This window comes from Nomascus leucogenys, chromosome 10 (genome assembly GCF_006542625.1).
Source record: "Nomascus leucogenys isolate Asia chromosome 10, Asia_NLE_v1, whole genome shotgun sequence".
Classification (NCBI taxonomy): Eukaryota; Metazoa; Chordata; class Mammalia; order Primates; family Hylobatidae; genus Nomascus; species Nomascus leucogenys.
Genome location: NC_044390.1, coordinates 68,169,217 through 68,189,051, shown reverse-complemented (window position 1 = coordinate 68,189,051; position 19,835 = coordinate 68,169,217). Strand labels below are relative to the sequence as shown.

Genomic DNA, 19,835 nt, shown 5'->3' with positions numbered 1-19,835 from the left:
GTGGTTCCCGTTAATTAAGCATGCATCATGTTTGAGAGTTTTGGGAGAGGGAGAGGATGGCAAATGAGCAGAAACTCTGCTGAAATGGAGATTGAGTTAATCCAGGCAGAAATGGTCAAGATTCGGATGAAGGTACTGACAGAAAGCAAGGAACGAGCTGACAGAAGAGAGGTCATGGGGAGAGAGCCCAGTTTGGTAGCAGCCTGCCCATGTAGCGTGAAGGATGGCCTTCACATGGCTCAGCCTGGCTCCTGCCACTGAATTAGCCCAAGGCTGGACTTCCCTCAGGGGTAGGTCATGGGTAAGATCAGCAGGAGATACATTAGGAGCAGGCTCTGTCTTTCACTTATTTTAGGCAGTTACACTTGAGGAGATAAACATAGCAGACCTAGAATCTTCTGCTTCTTTGGGAAACTTCCAATTTATTAGGCCATAAGTGTCATCAAGAGCCCTTGAGCTAGTCATCCGAGAACTAAGGCCAATCATGGAGACAGGTCTGTGTTCCTGGATGTATCTGTCCATTTTCATACTGCTATGAAGAAATACCCGAGACTGGGTAAGTTATAAAGAAAAAGAGGGTTAACGGACTCACAGTTCCACATGGCTAGGGAGGCCTCACAGTCATAGTGGAAGGTGAAGGAGGAGCAAAGACACATCTTACATGGTGGCAGGCAAGAGAGAGCATATGCAGGGGATGTCCCCTTTATAAAACCATCAGATCTCATGAGACTTATTCACTATCATGAGAACGGCACAGGAAAAACCCACCCCCATGATTCAATTACCTCCCACCAGGTCCATCCTCCAACACATGGGGATTATGGGAGCTACAACTAAAGATGAGAGTTGGGTGGGGACACAGCCAAACCATATCACTGGGTGTTATAGGCCAAATTGTGTCTTGCTTCCCCCAAATTCATCTGCTGAAGTCCTAACCCCCAGTACTGAATGTGACCATATGTGGAAACAGGTTTTTTTATAGTGGTAATTAAGTTCAAATGAGGTCATTAGGGTGGACCCTACTCCAATATGACTGGTGTCTTTATAAGAAGAGGAAATTTGGACACAGAGACACCCAGGGGGAAGACGATGTGAAGACACAGGGAGAAGATGGCCATCTATAAGCCAAGAAGAGATGCCTAGAACAGATCCTTCCCTGATGGTTCTCAGAAAGAACCAACCCTGCTGACACCTTGGCTTGGACTTCTAGCCTCCAGAACTGTGAGCATGTAAGTTTCTATTGTTGAATCCACCCAGTCTGTGGTACTTTGTTAGGGCAGCCCTGACAAACTAATGTGCGAGGTTGCCCCAGAAGGTCTGCAGCGAGTGGGTTTTTCTGCACAATAAGGTGGAAACCACGGGCTAGAAGTGAGGCATTTCCACAAGGAATCCCAAGCTGGGAATGGCTACGTTTGTAGGCTCCTGTACAAAGGTATGCAGAGTGAGAGGACAATTCAGCACTCTACGCTTTTTATCAGGGGCTGGGAAGACAGAAGGCTCCAGACTTATAAGAGATACATACGTTCCCCAGAAGGGTGCCCACATCAGGGGCCCACCACAAATGCCAACAATGATCGTAGCCTGGTTTGGTCAAAGTTACTCAAATAGGGCCACACTTTACAGATAGAAGGGGAAAATTTAGTCCCACTTCTTTTCATTAGAGATTTTTAAAGTCCAAAGGTGAAGTAAATTGCCCAAGGTGATTCCCAGGAAAGAACATTTTCCATCCCACTGGGAACTGTTCCCATGAACACATGTAACCAGAAACAGTAGAATGGCACCACACAAGAGGAAGTTCTGAATGCAGTCTGGCTGCTACCAATAGATGTCATAGTCAGCCTGGGAAGCTTCTTCAAACCTAGAATATATATGTATACACACACACACACACATATATATATATATATATATATATATACACGTATATTTTTTTCTAGGTTCTAGGTATATATATACCTAGAACATATATAGTTTGAAAATTGGCCACTTGAAGAAAATCTATCTATACATATGTATGTGTATATATACCTAGAACCCAGAAAAATATATATATATACATATATTTATTTATTTGAGACAGGGTCTCGCTCTGTCACTTAGGCTGGAGTGCAGTGGTGTAATCTTGGCTCACTGCAACCTCCACCTTCTGGGTTCAAGCGATTCTTATGCCTCAGCCTCCCAAGTAGCTGGGATCACAGGTGCGTGCCACCACACCCAGCTAATTTTTGTGTTTTTAGTAGTGATGGGGTTTCACCAATTGGCCAGGCTGGTCTCGAACCCCTGGCCTGAAGACACAGGGAGAAGATGGCCATCTATAAGCTATCCTCAAATCCTCCTCCTGGCCTGAAGTGGTACCCCTTCCTCGGCCTCCCAAAGTGTTGGGATGACAGGCGTGAGCCACCGCATCTGGCCTGAAGAATATTTATACAAACATGAGAGAAAGCCTTATCAGGAGAACAAGGATTGCTGAAAATCCCAGTATCATGTATCAAAACCTCCTGTTGTACACCTGAAGTACATTCAAAACCAAACCAAACCAAACCAAAAAACTACCCAAACATGTTCATGGGAGAAGGGGAACAGGCAGCCATTCAGGAGGCATAGTTTGAAGGAAACAAACAACAACAACAAAAATAGCTCTCAGAATTACTTCCCCCACCAAGCCTACAACAGGGCTAAAATTCACATCGTTCATATTTCTGAAAGATTCTTTTTGATACATGAAAATATATACATGTGTTCCCTTCAAGGAAAATACACATTAATAGCCATGATCACATTACACATATGAGTAGTTTATCTGATTTACTGGCACAGCAAGGCTCTGATGAAATGAGACTCAGGAAGGGTAAGAGATAATGAACGAGATGGAGGAGAGTGGGGCTGAGGCCTGGACCAACTGTCAAGGGAAGCAGGGTCCAAGAAGGGACCGTGGTGACCATGCCCAGTGTGGGTACATTAGACTTCCGACAGGAATAGGGGCAAGAAGAGAGTATCAGAACCAGACAGGTCAGGAGGAGAACAACAGACTGGCCTAGAAGACGCTAAGGGACAGTGATGGGACTGAGTCTGGCCCTCCTTGGCAGTTTTGTCTAGAGCTGGCCCTCCATTTAACCATGTCTCCCAAGGTGGCCACTTCAGAGTGGATTGTCCTCAGCACTGAACACTTGATGTCATACTTCAGAGCCTGTGCACACCTGGGCACTGTCATGGGTGCTGCTCACAGACGCATTGCCTTGGAGTAATTCTCTTGGAAGGATTGCTTCCATGTACCTGGAGATGTCAAATGAATGCTCTTTTTCTGCTGAAGTTAAAGAAAAAAGGATGATTTTTAAGAAAATGGAAAAAAAAAAGCTACACCACCAATTCTTCTGGTGCCTCTACCTACAAGTGGAATTCTTCACTTAATCAAGGGATTTGATTCCACCAAGGAATCAAAAATTAAAAAAAAATTGTCAGTCCATTTTTATACTGCTTGAAATTTTCTGAAAAGGCAATTGAAAACGCTTTATGAGCACACCTGACTTCCATCACAGAACAGAGAGTGACGATTTGGGGGGGGTCGTGTGGTTCTGGGTGATTTGCTTTTTACAACATTCTGAGGTGAATGATACAAACCTCCTCTTCTTCCCAGTCTATCAAATCCCAGTCATAAGCAATTACTGCTCGCCGTCTTTTCCAAAACTCCAGGAAAACTGTTGCTGGAACAAGCAGAGAAAGACAAAGACATTTTTGAATAAAAGTAAACAAGGCTCTTAACTGTGTCACTGAATAATGAAGCCATTGCCAAGAATGACAGTTGTTAGTGTAAGCATCATTGAATATCAGAATTTTCAGCTGAACTTCATTTCACAAGGACTATTTTCTGAGAATTACTACGCTTGTGTCAGACATAATGAAAAACGAGAGATTTCACTTAGAATTGAATTAAGCTGATTTACAAGTTGAGGAAGAACAGACTTATTAGAATGACAAATTCTTACATTCTGGGATGTCAGGATTCAGAAAACTGGGTTACCAACATCTATCTAATTGATACAGTATTTATTTTTATTTTATTTTTTCTATTGCCTAAACATGGGTAAGCAAGCACTTATTTTTTAAAGTGAGAGGCAGGTAGGAGCAGAAAAGTCAAAATCAAACTTGGCAGTTCACATGTATTTGGTAATGATTTCCTGTCCCTTCAAATCCTCCTCACAGCAAATACCTATGTAAAATATATTTTCCTGTTTTACTGGAAGGAGTCCTGTTGTTTCTCTTTTCTCCAAACCATTTCTTTGTTGCCACAGTGAGGGTAAAAGTGGGTAAGTCTATTAAGAACTTTCTCTAGTAAGTACAAGGTGGCTGGCCTCCCCATGCAGAGAAATCTGGGAGTTATCTTCATTCAGCCAAGGTAATTTTCTACTCAATTCAATGAAAGCATATCAACTTAAATGAATTATTGAGCATTATGCAATAAAAGAGAAACAGAGAGAAAATAAGACACAAGACACACTCCTGCTGCCTTGGAAGGCAAAAATGCAAATGCAGGGGCACACACACACACATGCATACAGACACACACACTCTCTCACACTCACTCTGAGAATGACTATAAGGATATAACAGACACACCCTAGGAGAGAGAATGGGTGGATATTTCTCTTTTGGGCCTTGTCGTGCAGTTAGACTTATAGAAGGTAAAAATAAATCATATATTAGGAATCCATTTCATGAAGGAAAGTAAATTATGTAAATGGCCATGTCAAAAAAAATAATTACTTTTTTCTTTTCTATTCTCCCTTGTTCACACATTACCTCCTTCTTAGTAGTACGCAGACACTGAAGACATATTCTTAAAATAAGTAGCTAGAAAGACAGTATAGAGTGATAGATAAGAGTTCTCGGGCATGAAGCCTAGACAGTCCTAAATTTGAAATCCAGATCAGATACAAGCTGTGCTACTGTTGGCAAATCAATTAACTTTTCTAAGCCTTAATTTCCGGATAAGCAAAAGAAAGAGGGTAATACAGGTCCACAATCCCTTATCTGCAATGCCAAAATTCAAAATGCTCTAAAAATTTTAAGTGTTTTTCCCCTAAGTTTGGCAGAAACTCATCTGGTGGCGAGCCCTGACCTGGACTGATGTGAGGCTACATATAACCTCTATTTATTCTTCTTAGTGAGACTTTTCATGTATTAAAAGCAGCCACACTAATATATTTGAGTACATTAGTATGTATTATCCAGGCCTCCTGGGGGCATTTAATAATATATGATATATTCAGTGCCTTTCTAAAATCTGAAAGATCCTGAGTAGTTACAGTTGTTAAGGAAGATATACCTAAAATAATCAAATATGTCTTATTCTGGAAGATAGAGATTAAAACAAATATATGTGTTTATTGGTGTCAATGCTGAGCAGCTGTTTTCTACTGGAGTCCTTCCGGTGAGTCTTGCTGTCTCAGGGATCCCCGAGACCATCCCCAGGTTTGATTTACTAGGAAGATTCACAGGACACAGCATACAGTTGTACTGATGTCTAAGATTTATTACAGTGAAACACTATAAAGCAAAATCTGCAAAGGAAAAGGTGCATGGAGCAAAGTAGGGAGGAAACAGGACAAGCTTCCAAGAGTCGTCTCCCAGTGAAGTCACACAGGATGTACTTAATTCCTCCGCAAGGAGCTGTGACAACACATGTGAAATGCTGTTTGACAGGCAAACTCGTTAGAAACTCAGTGCCCAGGGTTTTTATTGGGGGCTGGTCACATAGGCACCAGCTGCTTAGCACATACTAAAATTGCAGAGTTCTAGGGAGAAAGCATAAATTGTATTGTTGGCACATGTAGTTTATGCATCACGAGTTACCCTTAGCAGTCAGGGTGGTGGAAACTGTCTTGAAAGCCAAGTTCCCAGACACCAGCCATGGGCCACCCTTGCAAGCAGGCCTTTCTAAAGCAGGCCTGCTGTGTTAACTCTTTTCTGCACGCTTGCCCTCTGCCTCACCAAACTGTCTTTGCACAGAGTCCCTGGGATATTTCCTTTATCAGGTCCTCCAGCCCCTCAAGCAAATGCCACTTTATAAAGACCTTCCCTCCTTGGTCTCTAGGGTCTCCCTGTTCTTGAAGAGACAAGTGTCCCAGCCCCTGAATATGTGGCTATTTTCCAAAAAAATCAGGAAGGTACTTCCATGAACACAAAGACACTTGATGGGGACCATTCTGGGACAGCCTCAGGCCATAGGATTCACATCCAGTCTGTATTACTGGCAGCTGCTGCTGTCACTACGCCCTACCAACCCTCTATGGTTCTCATCTGAGGGAACTGACTTCTAAGATGAGCCAGTGGCTGTCACAATTATTCCATCACCCTTCTTCAGTATTCCTGCTGAATCTTGCCTGGAGGAAACAGAGATTCTAACCATTAATTCCCTGTGTTAGTCTGTTCAGGCTGCTGTAACAAAATACCATAAACTGGGTAGCTTATAAACAATAGAAATATATTTCTCACTGGTCTGGAGACTGGGAAATCCAAGATCAAGGCACCAGCAGATTTGCTGTCTGGTGAGGGTCGCTTTCTGGTTCATAGATGGCACCTGCAGCTGTGCCCTTACACAGTGGGAGAGGTAGTTAGCTCTCTGGGATCTCTTTTATAAGTACAATAATCCAACCATGATGGTTTTGCTCTCATGCCCTAATCACTTTCCAGAGGCCCCCCTTACTAATACCTTCACCTTAAAGAATAGGATTTCAACATATGAATTTGGGGGAACATAAATATTCACACTATAATATTCCCTTTTTTGGCTAATAATCCTCTCCTTTCTTCCATTATAGTGCTCAAGAGGAAGAGAAGAAGAAATTAGCTGCTTATGCAACTGCCATTTCCTTGTCGGCATGTTTGGGTGAAATGCCCATTCATTTGAGGAAGAAGAATCTGCCTCTATTTGTACCTATGAAACGTAATCAAACCAAGACAGGTTGTCTGTTTTCAAGGCAAAGTTCCAATCCCTCATTATGCCATGGTTTAAACTCCCTCCTCTGAATACTCACAGCCTTGGGAGCCCCTGCACTTTCAGTGTGCCTAGTTATACACTGTCTTATGTCATGAGCTCACACTTTCTTGTCTCCTTCAAAGGTGGTTTATGCTATACATATTTTTGTTACATATATATATATCTTTATGTTTTATATAAAGATATGTATGTGTGTGTGTGTGTGTGTGTATATATATATATTTCTCTTATGCTACCTGGCACTATGATAAGTTTGATTAAAAAGTATATTTCTTTTATGACTTTATTCTCAAAAGATGAAATTCCTAAGAGTTTTGTCAAGTGTTTTTTTTTTCTTTTGGTACATGGAACTCTTTTCACAAGAATTTTCTCAGCTAAAGCATCAGTATGCTCAGCCTTACTGCTGGCATTTTGAACTCCTTAGATTCCAATCTATCATTTTATGTTGCTAATGATTTCTCTAAATCCAGATCCAACCAGGTGTCCTGGGAATCAGTGGAGCCACATCACCTCTAGAATAAAACCTGTTAGCAGCTCACGATGCAAAGTTCACAAGCCCAACTCGCTCTGCCCTGACTTGCACCTCAGACTCCAGGCTAACTCACTAACACTTTCACACATGAGCTGTTTTATACTTTCTAAGTTTGCCCACACCATTTCCTTAGCGAGTAATGTTTTTCCCTATTTGGGTCCATCTGGTCAACTCCCACCCTCACTTTCAGGTTTAGCCCCGTGTGTTCTGTAACTACGCCCACTGAATCATCCCTGTGCACCCATGCTGAGTTGTGCACACAACTCTAGGTCAGCGCTAATCACACCATTCAGCACTGTAAAAACAAAACCAATAAAAACCCAAACCTGGATCATATCTATGACTAGTTTGTGGACTTCTTGAGCACAGAGCTGTATCTTAGTTGTCTTTATACCTTCAGAGTCTAGCACAGCAACTGGCACACAAAGAGGCTCCGTAAATTCATAAATCAAATGCTGTCCTGAGAATGAAAGCAAATTTGGAAAACTATTCTAAATTTTCTAAATATTTTCATATGCTTATAAGAAATTAAGATATGAATTTGAAGAATATGCAGCTATATTTTCTGAATGTTTTACACACCAGGGCCTATTAAATAACTTAATAATAATATCAACGTTTGAAACTTACTATGCTTCTCTTTTGTCTTGCAATAAAAGTGTGATTCTGTTCTAACTATCACTCCCATTATTCGGTTGTATGGACCCTGTGGCAGAGTCTACTGACTGTCCTCTAAGATTCTTTCTTTCTTTCCTCCACAATAAAATGATTGTTGCTGAGAATATGGTTGCCTATATATATTGCATTTTCCAGATACCCTTGCATTAGATGTGACCAAAGGATAGTTCTCAGCAGTGAAATATGAGCACAGGTGATATGATGTGTAGTACTTGCCTGTTGACTTCTTAAAACATTGCGGGGTGCTTTTTCCATATCCACCATTCTGGATGGGTAGAACCCAGGTGACCCAGTGAGACCGTGAAAGTCATGACAGGGTCTGGGGGTATGGGAAACAGCTGTTTTGTAGGAACATGAGTCCCTGAGTGATCATGTGGAGTGGAGCTGTCTGCCAGCCTGGAATGCTCACTTCATACTTTCACATATGATAGAAATTAATTTCTGTGTTTTTTAAAGCCACCGAATGATGTTAGGCCTTTGTGCTACAGTGATCTGACCTTATCTTAATGAACATAGTCATTTTACCTTAATGGAGATGAAGTCACCTGGTCACTGAGACATTGCATTGAAGGCATGAAGATGAAACAACCTGTCTACCATTTCCCTCACAGATCTTAGAAAAGGACACTCTCAAGCCACAATATCTGACACTCGATTAATTGTATTTACAAGACAGAGTTTTGCATGCTTTTTCTGCTCCATTTTCTACCTTCACCTCCACCATGTACCTACCTATCTACAAATAAAATCTATCCACAAATAAAAATAAAAATGAAAACCTATGAAAACCTACCCACAAATAAAGTTCATTTGAGGTGTTAACGCCAATCCCAAATAGCAATCTTCTCACGTTGGTCGACATATTAGGAAAATCTGAGGATTCTACTCTTTAAGTAAAGGTAGGATCGGGGTAGTGTTCAGCCAGGTTAGTGTTCAGATACTGGGACACTCTTGGCTCAGAATCACAGACCGTTGAGAAGGGTGTCTCATAAGGCCCATCATGGACACAAAAGGGACAGGACTGAATGTTCTTCAGGCCACACCCTATTATTTTCTTTTTTTTATTATTATACTTTAAGTTTTAGGGTACATGTGCACAACGTGCAGATTTGTTACATATGTATACATGTGCCATGTTGGTTTGTTGCGCCCATTAACTGGTCATTTACATTAGGTATTTCTCCTAATGCTATCCCTCTCCCTGCCCCAAACCCCACGACAGGCCTTGGGGCGTGACGTTCCCCGCTCTGTGTCCAAGTGTTCTCATTGTTCACTACCCATCTATGAGTGAGAACATGTGGTGTTTGGTTTTCTGTCCTTGTGATAATTTGCTGAGAATGATGGTTTCCAGCTTCATCCATGTCCTTGTAAAGGACATGTACTCATCCTTTTTTATGGCTGCATAGTATTCCATGGTGTATATGTGCCACATTTTCTTAATCCAGTCTATCATTGATGGACATTTGGGTTGGTTCCAAGTCTTTGCTATTGTGAATAGTGCCACAATATACATATGTGTGCATGTGTCTTTACAGTAGCATGATTTATAATCCTTTGGGTACATACCCAGTAATGGGATTGCTGGGTCAAATGGTATTTCTAGTTCTAGATCCTTGAGGAATTGCCACACAGCCTTGTACAATGGTTGAAATAGTTTACACTCCCATGAACAGTGTAAAAGCGTTCCTATTTCTCCACATCCTCTCTAGCATCTATTGTTTCCTGACTTTTTAATGATCGCCATTCTAACTGGTGCAAGATGGTGTCTCATTGTGGTTTTGATTTGCATTCCTCTGATGGACAGTGATGATGAGCATTTTTTCATGTGTCTGTTGGCTGCATAAATGTCTTCTTTTGAGAGTGTCTGTTCATATTCTTTGCCCATTTTTGATGGTTTTTTTTTTTCTTGTAAATTTAAGTTCTTTGTAGATTCTGGATGCTAGCCCTTTGTCAGATGGGTAGATTGCAAGAATTTTCTCCCATTCTGTAGGGTGCCTGTTCACTCTGATGGTAGTTTCTTTTGCTGTGCAGAAGCTCTTTAGTTTAATTAGATCCCATTTGTCAATTTTGGCCTTTGTTGCCATTGCTTTTGGTGTTTGTCATGAAGTCTTTGCCCATGCCTATGACCTGAATGGTGTTACCTAGGTTTTCTTCTAGGGTTTTTGTGGTATTTTCTTAAATAGAACAATTATTTTCAATTTCAAATAAATTTGTGGCAGGCTGCTATGCATTTACCAAAATGGTTTCTTATCCTCCTAGGCATAATTCGATTATATTTTTGCAGCCTTTATCTCAGATGTGTCCACAAACCAAGTTTAGGCTAATAGAAAGTAAGAAGTGATATATATCATATTTGGACAAAGAGTTAAGAAGTAGTTATATCTTCCCTGTGCTCTCTTTATACTTTAGCTGAATGAATAGAGAGAATGCTGAAGATCCAGAAGGGGATGCAGCCACAAGATGGAAGGAACTCATCCACCCATATGAATGATCATAAGGAAAACCATCTGCCAACCAGGAATATCTGACTGGGCTCTATCAAACACCAGGTTGTGATGTTTGTATATTATAGCAGCTAACTTTACTCATCCTAACTAATATAGGGTTTTTCTGGAAAACATAGCAATGGTTAACATTCTGCAAATAGGGAAGAAAAAACACTGAGTTACTACCATTCATCACGTTACTAAGGCATTTAGACAGACTTATACAGTTAAAAACTCCCCTTTCAGATGCATATCTTAGGTTCCAAGGAAGGGTTAAAATGCGTACCTTTTTTAATCTAATTTTTTTATTTTTAATTTTTATGGGTACATAGTAGGTGCATATATTTATGGGGTACATGAGATATTCTGCTACAGGTATCAATGAATTATAATCACATCATGGAAAATTGGGTATCTATCCCCTCAAGCATTTATCCTTTGTGTTACAAACAATCCAATTATATTATTTTAATTATTTTAAAAAGTACAATTAAATTATTATTGAGTATAGTCCCCATGTTGTGCTATCAAGTACTACGTCTTATTCTATTTCTTTTTGTACTCATTAACCATACCCCCCCTTCAGCCCTCCACCCCCACCACACTATCTTTCCCAGCCTCTGGTAACCATCTTTCTATTCTCTACCTCCATGAGTTCAATTGTTTTCCCTTTTGGATCTCACACATAAGTGAGAACAACATGTGAAGTTTGTCTTTCTGTGCCTGGCTTATGTCGCTGAACATAATGACTTCCAGTTCCATCCATGTTGTTGTAAATGACAGGCTCTCGTTCTCTTTTTTTTTTATGGCTGACTAGTACTTCATTGTGTATAAGTGCCACATTTTCTTTATTCCTACATCGCTGATGGACACTTAGGTTGCCTCCAAATCTTGGCTATTGTGAACAGTGCTAGAGCAAGCATAGGAGTGCAGATATCTCTTCAGTATATTGATTTCCTTTCTTTCGAATATTTACCTGGCAATGAGATTGCTGGATCATACAGTAGCACTATTTTTGTTTGTGAGGAACCTCAAAACTTTTCTTCATGGTGATTGTACTAATTTATATCCCCACCAACAGTGTAGAAATGTTCCCTCTTCTCCACATCCCTGCCAGAATTTGTTGTTGCCAGACTTGTGGATAAAAACCATTTTAACTGCGGAGAGATGATATCTCACTGTAGTTTTGAGCTGTATTCTTATGATGAGCAATGATATTGAGTACCTTCTCATATGCCTGTTGGCCATTTGTCGGTCTTCTTTTGAGAAATGTCTATTCAAATTTTTGCCTATTTTTAAACAGTATTATTAGGTCTTTTTCCTACAAAGTAGATTGAGCTGCTTATATATTCTGGTTATTAATCCCTTGTCAGGCAGATAGTTTACAAATATTTTCTCCCATTTCTGTGGGTTCTGTGGGTTGTCTCTTCACGTTGTTTCCTTTGCTGTGCAGAAGCTTTTTAACTTGACGTGATCCCATTTGTCCATTTTTGCTTTGATTGACTGTTCTCGTAGGGTATTACTCAAGAAATCTCTGCCCAGTCTCATGTCTTGGAGAGTTCCCCAATGCTTTCTTTTAGTAGTTTCATAGTTCGAGGTTTTATATTCAAGTCTTTAATCCATTTTGATTTGATTTTTTGTATATGCGGAAAGATAAGGGTCTAGTTTCATTATTCTGCATATGGATATCCAGCTTTCCTAGCACCATTTATTGAAGAGACCTTTCCCCAATGTATATTCTTGGCAACTTTGTCAAAAATGAGTTCACTGTAAGTGTGTGGATTTGTTTTGGGGCTCTCTATTCTATCCCATTGGCCTATATGTCTGTTTTTTATGCTAGTACTTGGCCTTTTTGGTTACTATAGATCTACAGTATAATTTGAGGTCAGGTAATGTGATTCCTCCAGTTTTGTTGTTTTTGCCCAGTATGACTTTGGCTATTCTGAGTCTTTTGTGATGCCACATAAATTTTAGGATTATTTTTTCTATTTCTGTGAAGCACATAATTGGTATTTTTATAGGGACTGCACTGAATCTGTAGATTGCTTTGGGTAGTGTGGGCATCTTAACAATATTGCTTCTTCCAATCTATGAACATGGACTATTTTTCCATTTTTTTGTGTCCTCTTCAATTTCTTTTTTTTTTAGTAGCACGATTATTTTATTATATACTTTATAAAAAAACAAACACCAAAGACATACACCATCCCCTCTCCCCCCATCACCTCCCACAGCCACCATGGAAGGAGCTCATACCTTTCCTAATGTAGATCTGGCCATCTTATAAAGTAGACCACATTATCAGTTTCCATATATACCTGTAGATACTTTTCTCCCCTCAAATATTTATATCTCAACTTAAAAAAAGGAGGTGCAAAGAGTACATAAAGACAAATGAGATTTTCTTGCTGTTGTTATAGTACAAACACCAGATGACTACCAGGGGGGTAACAGGGGGCAAAACAAAAACACAAACCCACCTTCAGTGAGGAATGGAAAGTCTGTTACCTGCCTCAAGTTGCTGAATCACCTGCTGTAACTGGCACCTCCCTGACATTCATGAGTTTGTAGGGACATGGGCCAGGTGATTGCTTCTACTCGTTTCCAGAAGGCATATGTCTCCTACATCCTTTCTTAGTAACTAAAGACATACTACAGAAGAACTCAGTATTTAGATTCTGCCCAGAGGTATTAAATGCACAAGGAAAAATTAGTTATGTCCAAGTAACAAGCAATAATATTTTTAAACCAACATGGTTAAATGTTAAGATTTGTAGACATCAAAATATTTATTCACATAATTTTAAACTAAAGTTGAAGATAATAATCTTCCATTGGTAATGATTTAAGTGCAAGTGATGCTTGGCTTTCTTTCACATTCATTTCTTTTCTTCAGAGTGAAGGCATATCAGTTATTCTCGAACAAGTCAATACAGCTCTGCAAAAGAGAGACACTGTTCCTCGCATGTTTTATTTCCAGTTCAGACATTTCAATTAGATTCTTTCTAAATGCTGCCACTTTCTTCCGTTTGAAATTTATCAGTTCTTCTTTTGCAGATTTGGAAAGCTATTCAAATTTCTGGCAGCACTCCTGCTAGTGTACCTTAGCCAACTTGACATCTTTGCTCTTTAAACTGGGCCTTATCCAGAGCTTTGTTTGATTTTTCATAGTCAGTGAGGGCTTTGGTGCATCTGTGTAAGAGATCCTTAGCAGCTTCGATGTTGAGCATGTAGTATCGGAGGAGCTCTGTTAGCTTTAAATCTTCATCTGATGAGATTCCACCCTCTACTTTCATAAGTTTTTCAAATAGCTCAGCAACCTTCAATAGATACTTTTTGATGACTGTAGGCTCTTCTAAAGCCAGGCTATGTAAGCAGGCTGCGGTGTGAATATAGTCATCAGCAACATTTTTATGAGAGCTGGTCATTTTGTCAGCTTTCACACAAGAATCTTTGATCCTATTGTAATAGTTAATAAGGAAGTCATTCTCTTGCTCAAAGAAGTCATCTACCTCCTTAACTCCAGTAAAAAGGACTGCATCAGCACTTTCACCACACTTTTGAAGAAGCCACCAAACATCTCTTTAGTATTTTTCCACCTAACACTTAGATCCTGATCATATTCCAGGAAAACATGAAAGTTGCGATCTGTACTGAGAACAGGGTGAGAAGAAAGCCACTAAAGAAAGGCTTCATGGGAGGACACAGTCTTCTTATAAACAGCGAGATACTCAGCTTCCAGTTCTTATTTCATCTTGGCAAATTCTTCTTTGGTCATAGACCCTTCACCTTCTCCCAGTTTCTGCATCTTCTCTCAAAGACCATCGAAGTCAGGCTTCGTAGGAGCAGGCGGAATCTGCAGCAGAGGCAGGAACTCATGAGCCTCTTGTCCCAGAAGCGACGTTTTCTAGTTAGTGCCTCATTCTACTCTTGCTGGTCCACAGGAGACAACCACTCCACTCCTATGGGGCTATTTAAAAGTCAACTCCTGTTTTTTCTTAACCTTCCTTATTTCTTCTGGCCATTTAAAAGGAGGTGTCTTCCTGTATTCACTTTGATGACAATCATTGGCCCAGTTTATCCATTACAGACAATCGTTCAGAGCACAACAGTCTCTATACTGCTTCAATGTTGGCCTAAAACTAGTACAACGAATGCTAAACACCAATGATTAGCCATCAAGATTATGAAGTCTCCAGTATTCCAAAGGATTTTTTTCCTGATCCCAAAGGATAATTAAGGACTCTAATTTTGAATGAACAGAACATATCTAAATATAAGCTTCAGTACTAATTTTGTTCAATTATTAAGAAATTGTCATTTGGACAGATTCTTCAGCCTGTGTGGCAGGACAAAATGCATGGAAATCTCCTTTAAAATCAGCTAAGTCTCTGTTCCTGCAGCCAAGAATTAATGATCAAGGGCTGAAAACTGCCTCCTTGAGCACTTTTTTGTTTTTGGGAGACACAGTCTCACTCTGTCACCCAGGCTAGAGTGAAGTGGTGTGACCTCAGCTCACTGCAACTTCTGCCTCCCAGGTTCAAGTGATTCTCATGCCTCACCCTCCCCAGTAGTTGGGACTACAAGTATGAGCCACCACGCCCAGCTAATTTTTTATATTTTTAGTAGAGACAAGGTCTCATCACATTGCCTAGGCAGGTCTTGAAATCTTGAGCTCAGTAATCCACCCACCTCGGCTTCCCAAAGTGCTAGGATTACAGGCATGGCCTCCTTCAGCACTTTTGAGAAATCTTATCACATACTATTACCAATACTAACGTTTCCTAGAAATCAATTCTACTGACATTGGAAAGAAAATACCAGAGAAAAACCAAACCTAAAGGTAAATAAGACTAAAGTCATTACACTGTTTACACCACTTTACAATATAAATAATGTAAGCCTGTATGCATTACCTCAAAGCTGTAACACTATTCCTTCACATATTTTCCACTTACCCAATAGTTACCAAATACTCTAGTAGGTAGATGAAATCAAAATTTTCACAATCCATTATAAAAAGTGGATATAAGTCTCTTTAAACTAAATGAATAGCAAGGCAGAAAGAACTAGCTTATTGGATTTTCTAAAATGCTCACAATAAGCCCAGCATAGTCTGTTCTTTCTTTCTTTTTTTTTTTTTATTATACTTTAAGTTCTAGGGTACATGAAGAGTGTCATGTAGTCACACAAAGTCTTCATGTTGCCTTGTAACAGAAAACTCTGGACTCTGAAACGTGGGCAGTGTGGTCTTTGTGTGCACTGTAAATTTGACCTTATCTCTCTCACTGAGCGCATCAGGTATGTCAATCTGAAGTGAGGGATCAACGTTCAGGTCCACAGATACAGATCTCAGCTTCCTGCGGTCCTCCTCCTGCTGCTGCAGCAACTCGGGAGCCGTGGCCATGGTGACGCAGGACTCAAGCAGGTGCCGCCTGACCTTGCTCTGCTCCAGGAGGAGGCCGTCAACCGCAGGGCTGCGATGGCGACGCGAAGCCATGGACACTCTCCCAGCAAGGCACCTCTAGAGAAAGTCTCTTCAATTTCTGTTGTCAGTGTTCTATAGTTTTCATTGTGGAGATCTTTTGCTTCTTTGGTTAATTCCTAGTTATTTGATTGTATTTGTAGCTATTGTAAATGGGATTACTTTCTTGATTTCTTTTTCAGATTGTTCACTGCTAGCATATAGAAATGCTACTAATTTTTGTATGTTGACTTTGTATCCTGCAACATCACTGAATGTATCAGCTCTAATAGATTTTTGGTGGAGTCTTTAGGTTTTTTCCAAATATAAAATCATATCATCTGTAAACAAGGATAATTTGATGTCTTCCTTTCCAATTTGGGTGCCATTTATTTCCTTCTAATATTTGATTGCTCTAGCTAGGACTTCCAGTACTATGTAGAGTAACAGTGGTGAAAGCGGACATCCTTATTATGTTCCAGATTTTAGAGGAAGTGTTTTCACTTTTGCCCACTCAGTATGATGCTAGCTGTTGGTCTGTCACATGTGGCTTTTATTATGTTAAAGTATTCTCCTTCTACACCCAGTTTTTTGAGGGTTTTTATCATGAAGAAACGTTGAACTTTATCAAATGCTTTTTTGTCATCAATTGAAATGATCCTATGGTTTTCACCCTTCATCCTGTTGATATGATGTACCACACTGGTTGACTTGCATATGTTGAGCCATCCTTGCATCATTGGGATAAATCCCACTTGGTCATAATGAATGACCTTTTTAATGTACTGTTGAATTTTGATTGCCAATATTTTGTTGAGGATTTTTGCATCAATATTAATCAAAGATATTGGCCTGTAGTTTTCTTTTTTGATGTGTCTTTGTCTGGTTTTGGTATCAGGGTAATACTGGACTCATAGAATGAGTTTGGAAGTATTCCCTCCTCTTCTATTTTTTAGAATAGTTCAAGTAGGATTGCTATTAGATCTTTAAATGTTTGGTAGAATTCAGCAGTGAAGCAATTGGGTCCTGGGCTTTTCTTTACTGGGAGACTTTTCATTATGGCTTCTATCTCGTTACTGATTATTGGTCTGTTCAGATTTTGGAATTCTTCATGGTTCAATCTTGGTAAGTTGTATGAGTCTGAGAATTTGTGCATTTCTTCTAGATTTTCCAATTTATTGGCACAAGTTGCTCATAGTATCCTCTAATAATTATTTGAATTTCTGTTGTATCAGTTGTAATGTCTCCTTTTTCATATCTGATTTTATTTATTTGGGTCTTCTCTTAATATTCAATGAAATTTAGAGAACACTATCATTAACAACAGCAGAATATACACTAGTCCCCTTTTATCCACAGGTAATACATTCTAAGACCCTCAGTAGATGCCTGAAACCACAGATACTATTGAACCGTATATATATTTTGTACAAATTTCTGTTTCCTTCTTCACAATTTCATGCACAGAAGATTCTTACCAACTGTAAGAATATATCTTACAGTTGTATATCTTAGCAACTTCAGTGTAAGATTTTTTCTTTTCTTCTTTACTTATTAAGTTGAGAACTTTCACCTTTTCACTTAAACAAAGCACTTTACAGCTTCTCTTTGGCATACCCAAATTGCCAGCATCCCTACTCTTGCACTTCGATGACATAATTAAGTAAAATAAGGGTTACTTGAATACAAGTACTGTGATACAGTGGCAGTATCTGATAACCAAGATGGCTACGAAATGACTAATGGGCAGGTAGTGTGTACGGTGTATATATGCCAAACAAGGAATGATTCACATCTCATGTGGGACAGAGAAGGACAATATGAGATTTCATCATGCTACTCAGATTTGCGCACAATTTAAAACTTATGAATTGTTTATTTCTGGAATTTTCCATTTAATATTTTTGGACTGTGGTTGATGGTGGGTCACTGAAACTGTGGAAAGCAAAACTGTAGATAAAGGGGAACTACTAATCTTCTATTATTATTATTATTATACTTTAAGTTCTAGGATACATGTGCAGAATGTGAAGGTTTGTTACATAGGTATACACATGCCATGGTGGTTTGTTGCACCCAATAACCCGTCATTTACATTAGGTATTTCTCCTAATGCTATCCCTTCCCTAGCCTCCCACCCTCCAACAGTCCCTGGTGTGTGATGTTCCCCTCTGTGTGTCCATGTGGGGAACTACTAGTCTTTTCAAATGTGCTTGGAACATTTGCCAAGATACCATACTGTGGGTCATAAAACATTTCTCAGTAAATTTAAAAGAACTGAAATCACACAAACTATGTCCTTTGAATGAAGTTAGAAACTAACAGCAAGCGGAAATTTAGAAAATCTCCCAAGCATTTGGTAATTAAACAATACGCTTCTACATAGAAACTCACAGATCATAGAAGAACTCAAAAAGGAAATTAGAAAATATTTTGGACTGATTAAAAATAAAAACACAATTTGGGGGATATAGCTAAGCAGTGCTTAGAGGAAATTTATAGCATTAAACTCATATTTGAAAATGAGAAAGACCTCACATAAATAATTAGGCATTCACCTTAAGAAATTAGAAAAAGGAGCAATTAAATGCAAAGCAAGCATGAGGAACAAAATGAAAGATAACAGCAAAAATCAATGAAAAACGAAACATAAAAACAATAGAAAAACGTCATTAAAACCAAAAGCTGTTCTTTAAAAGATCAATAGAATTGATAAACTTTTAGAAAGAATGAACAGGAAAAGAGAAGACATTAATTACCAATTTCAGGAATGACCAATATGATATCATAACACATCCTATAGGAATTAGAAAGAATATGAGAATATTATAAACAAATTTATGCCAAAAAATTCACAAATTGAGAAAAAATAACAGATTCTTTCAAAGGCAAAAAAAAAAAAAGATAACCTGGAGAACCTTCCATCCATTAAAAGACTAAGATTGTATTAAAAGCCTTCCTCCAAAGAAAACTCCAGGCCCAGGTGGCTTCACTGGTACAATTTACCAAACATTCAAGATGGAAATAATACCATTTCTACTTTCTAGAAGAAAGTACATTTCCTAACTCACTTTATGAGGCCAACATCACCTCAATAACAAAGACACTAGAAGTAAAAAGTTACAGGCCAATAACCCTCATGAAGATAGATGGAAAAATCCTAAAAGTATTTTAGCAAATCAAATATTGCAACACTCATAAAAGGTAATATATTATGATGAAGTGGGATCCTTGGAATGCAAGATCATCCTATTATTTCATAATGAATCCATTTAATTAATATATTGTCCAGCTTCTAAGAAACAGGATTGAGGATAGAAGACGGCCGAATAGGAGCAGCTTCAGTCTATCGGATCAATGCAAAAGGTGGGTGATTTCTGCATTTCCAACCAAAGTACCCAGCTCATCTCATTGGGACTGGTTAGACCACGGGTACAGCCCACAGAGGGCAAACCAAAGCAGGCTAGGGCACTGTCTCACCCAGGAAGCGCAAGGGGTCGGGGAACTCCCTCTCCTAGCAGAGAAGCCCTGAGGGACTGTGCTGTGAGGAACGGTGCACTCTGGCCCAGATACTATGCTTTTCCCGTAGTCTTCATAACCTGCAGACCAGGAGATTCCCTCAGGTGCCTACACCATCAGGGCCCTGGGTTTCAAGCACAAAGCTGGGCAGCCTTTTGG

General features: G+C 39.5%; 1 protein-coding gene and 1 pseudogene across 3 annotated transcripts in view; both read right to left on the bottom strand.

The window, feature by feature from the left end:
- Positions 1-19,835, bottom strand: part of ANO4 (anoctamin 4) — a 345,709-nt gene that overhangs the window by 47,595 nt on the left and 278,279 nt on the right. For all 3 annotated transcript variants that reach the window (XM_030821265.1, XM_003269908.3, XM_003269909.2), the window contains one exon: positions 3,619-3,701. In XM_030821265.1, the coding sequence (XP_030677125.1) occupies positions 3,619-3,701 (83 nt within the window). The remainder of the gene's footprint in view (positions 1-3,618; positions 3,702-19,835) is intronic.
- Positions 13,602-16,133, bottom strand: LOC101177772 (annotated as a pseudogene).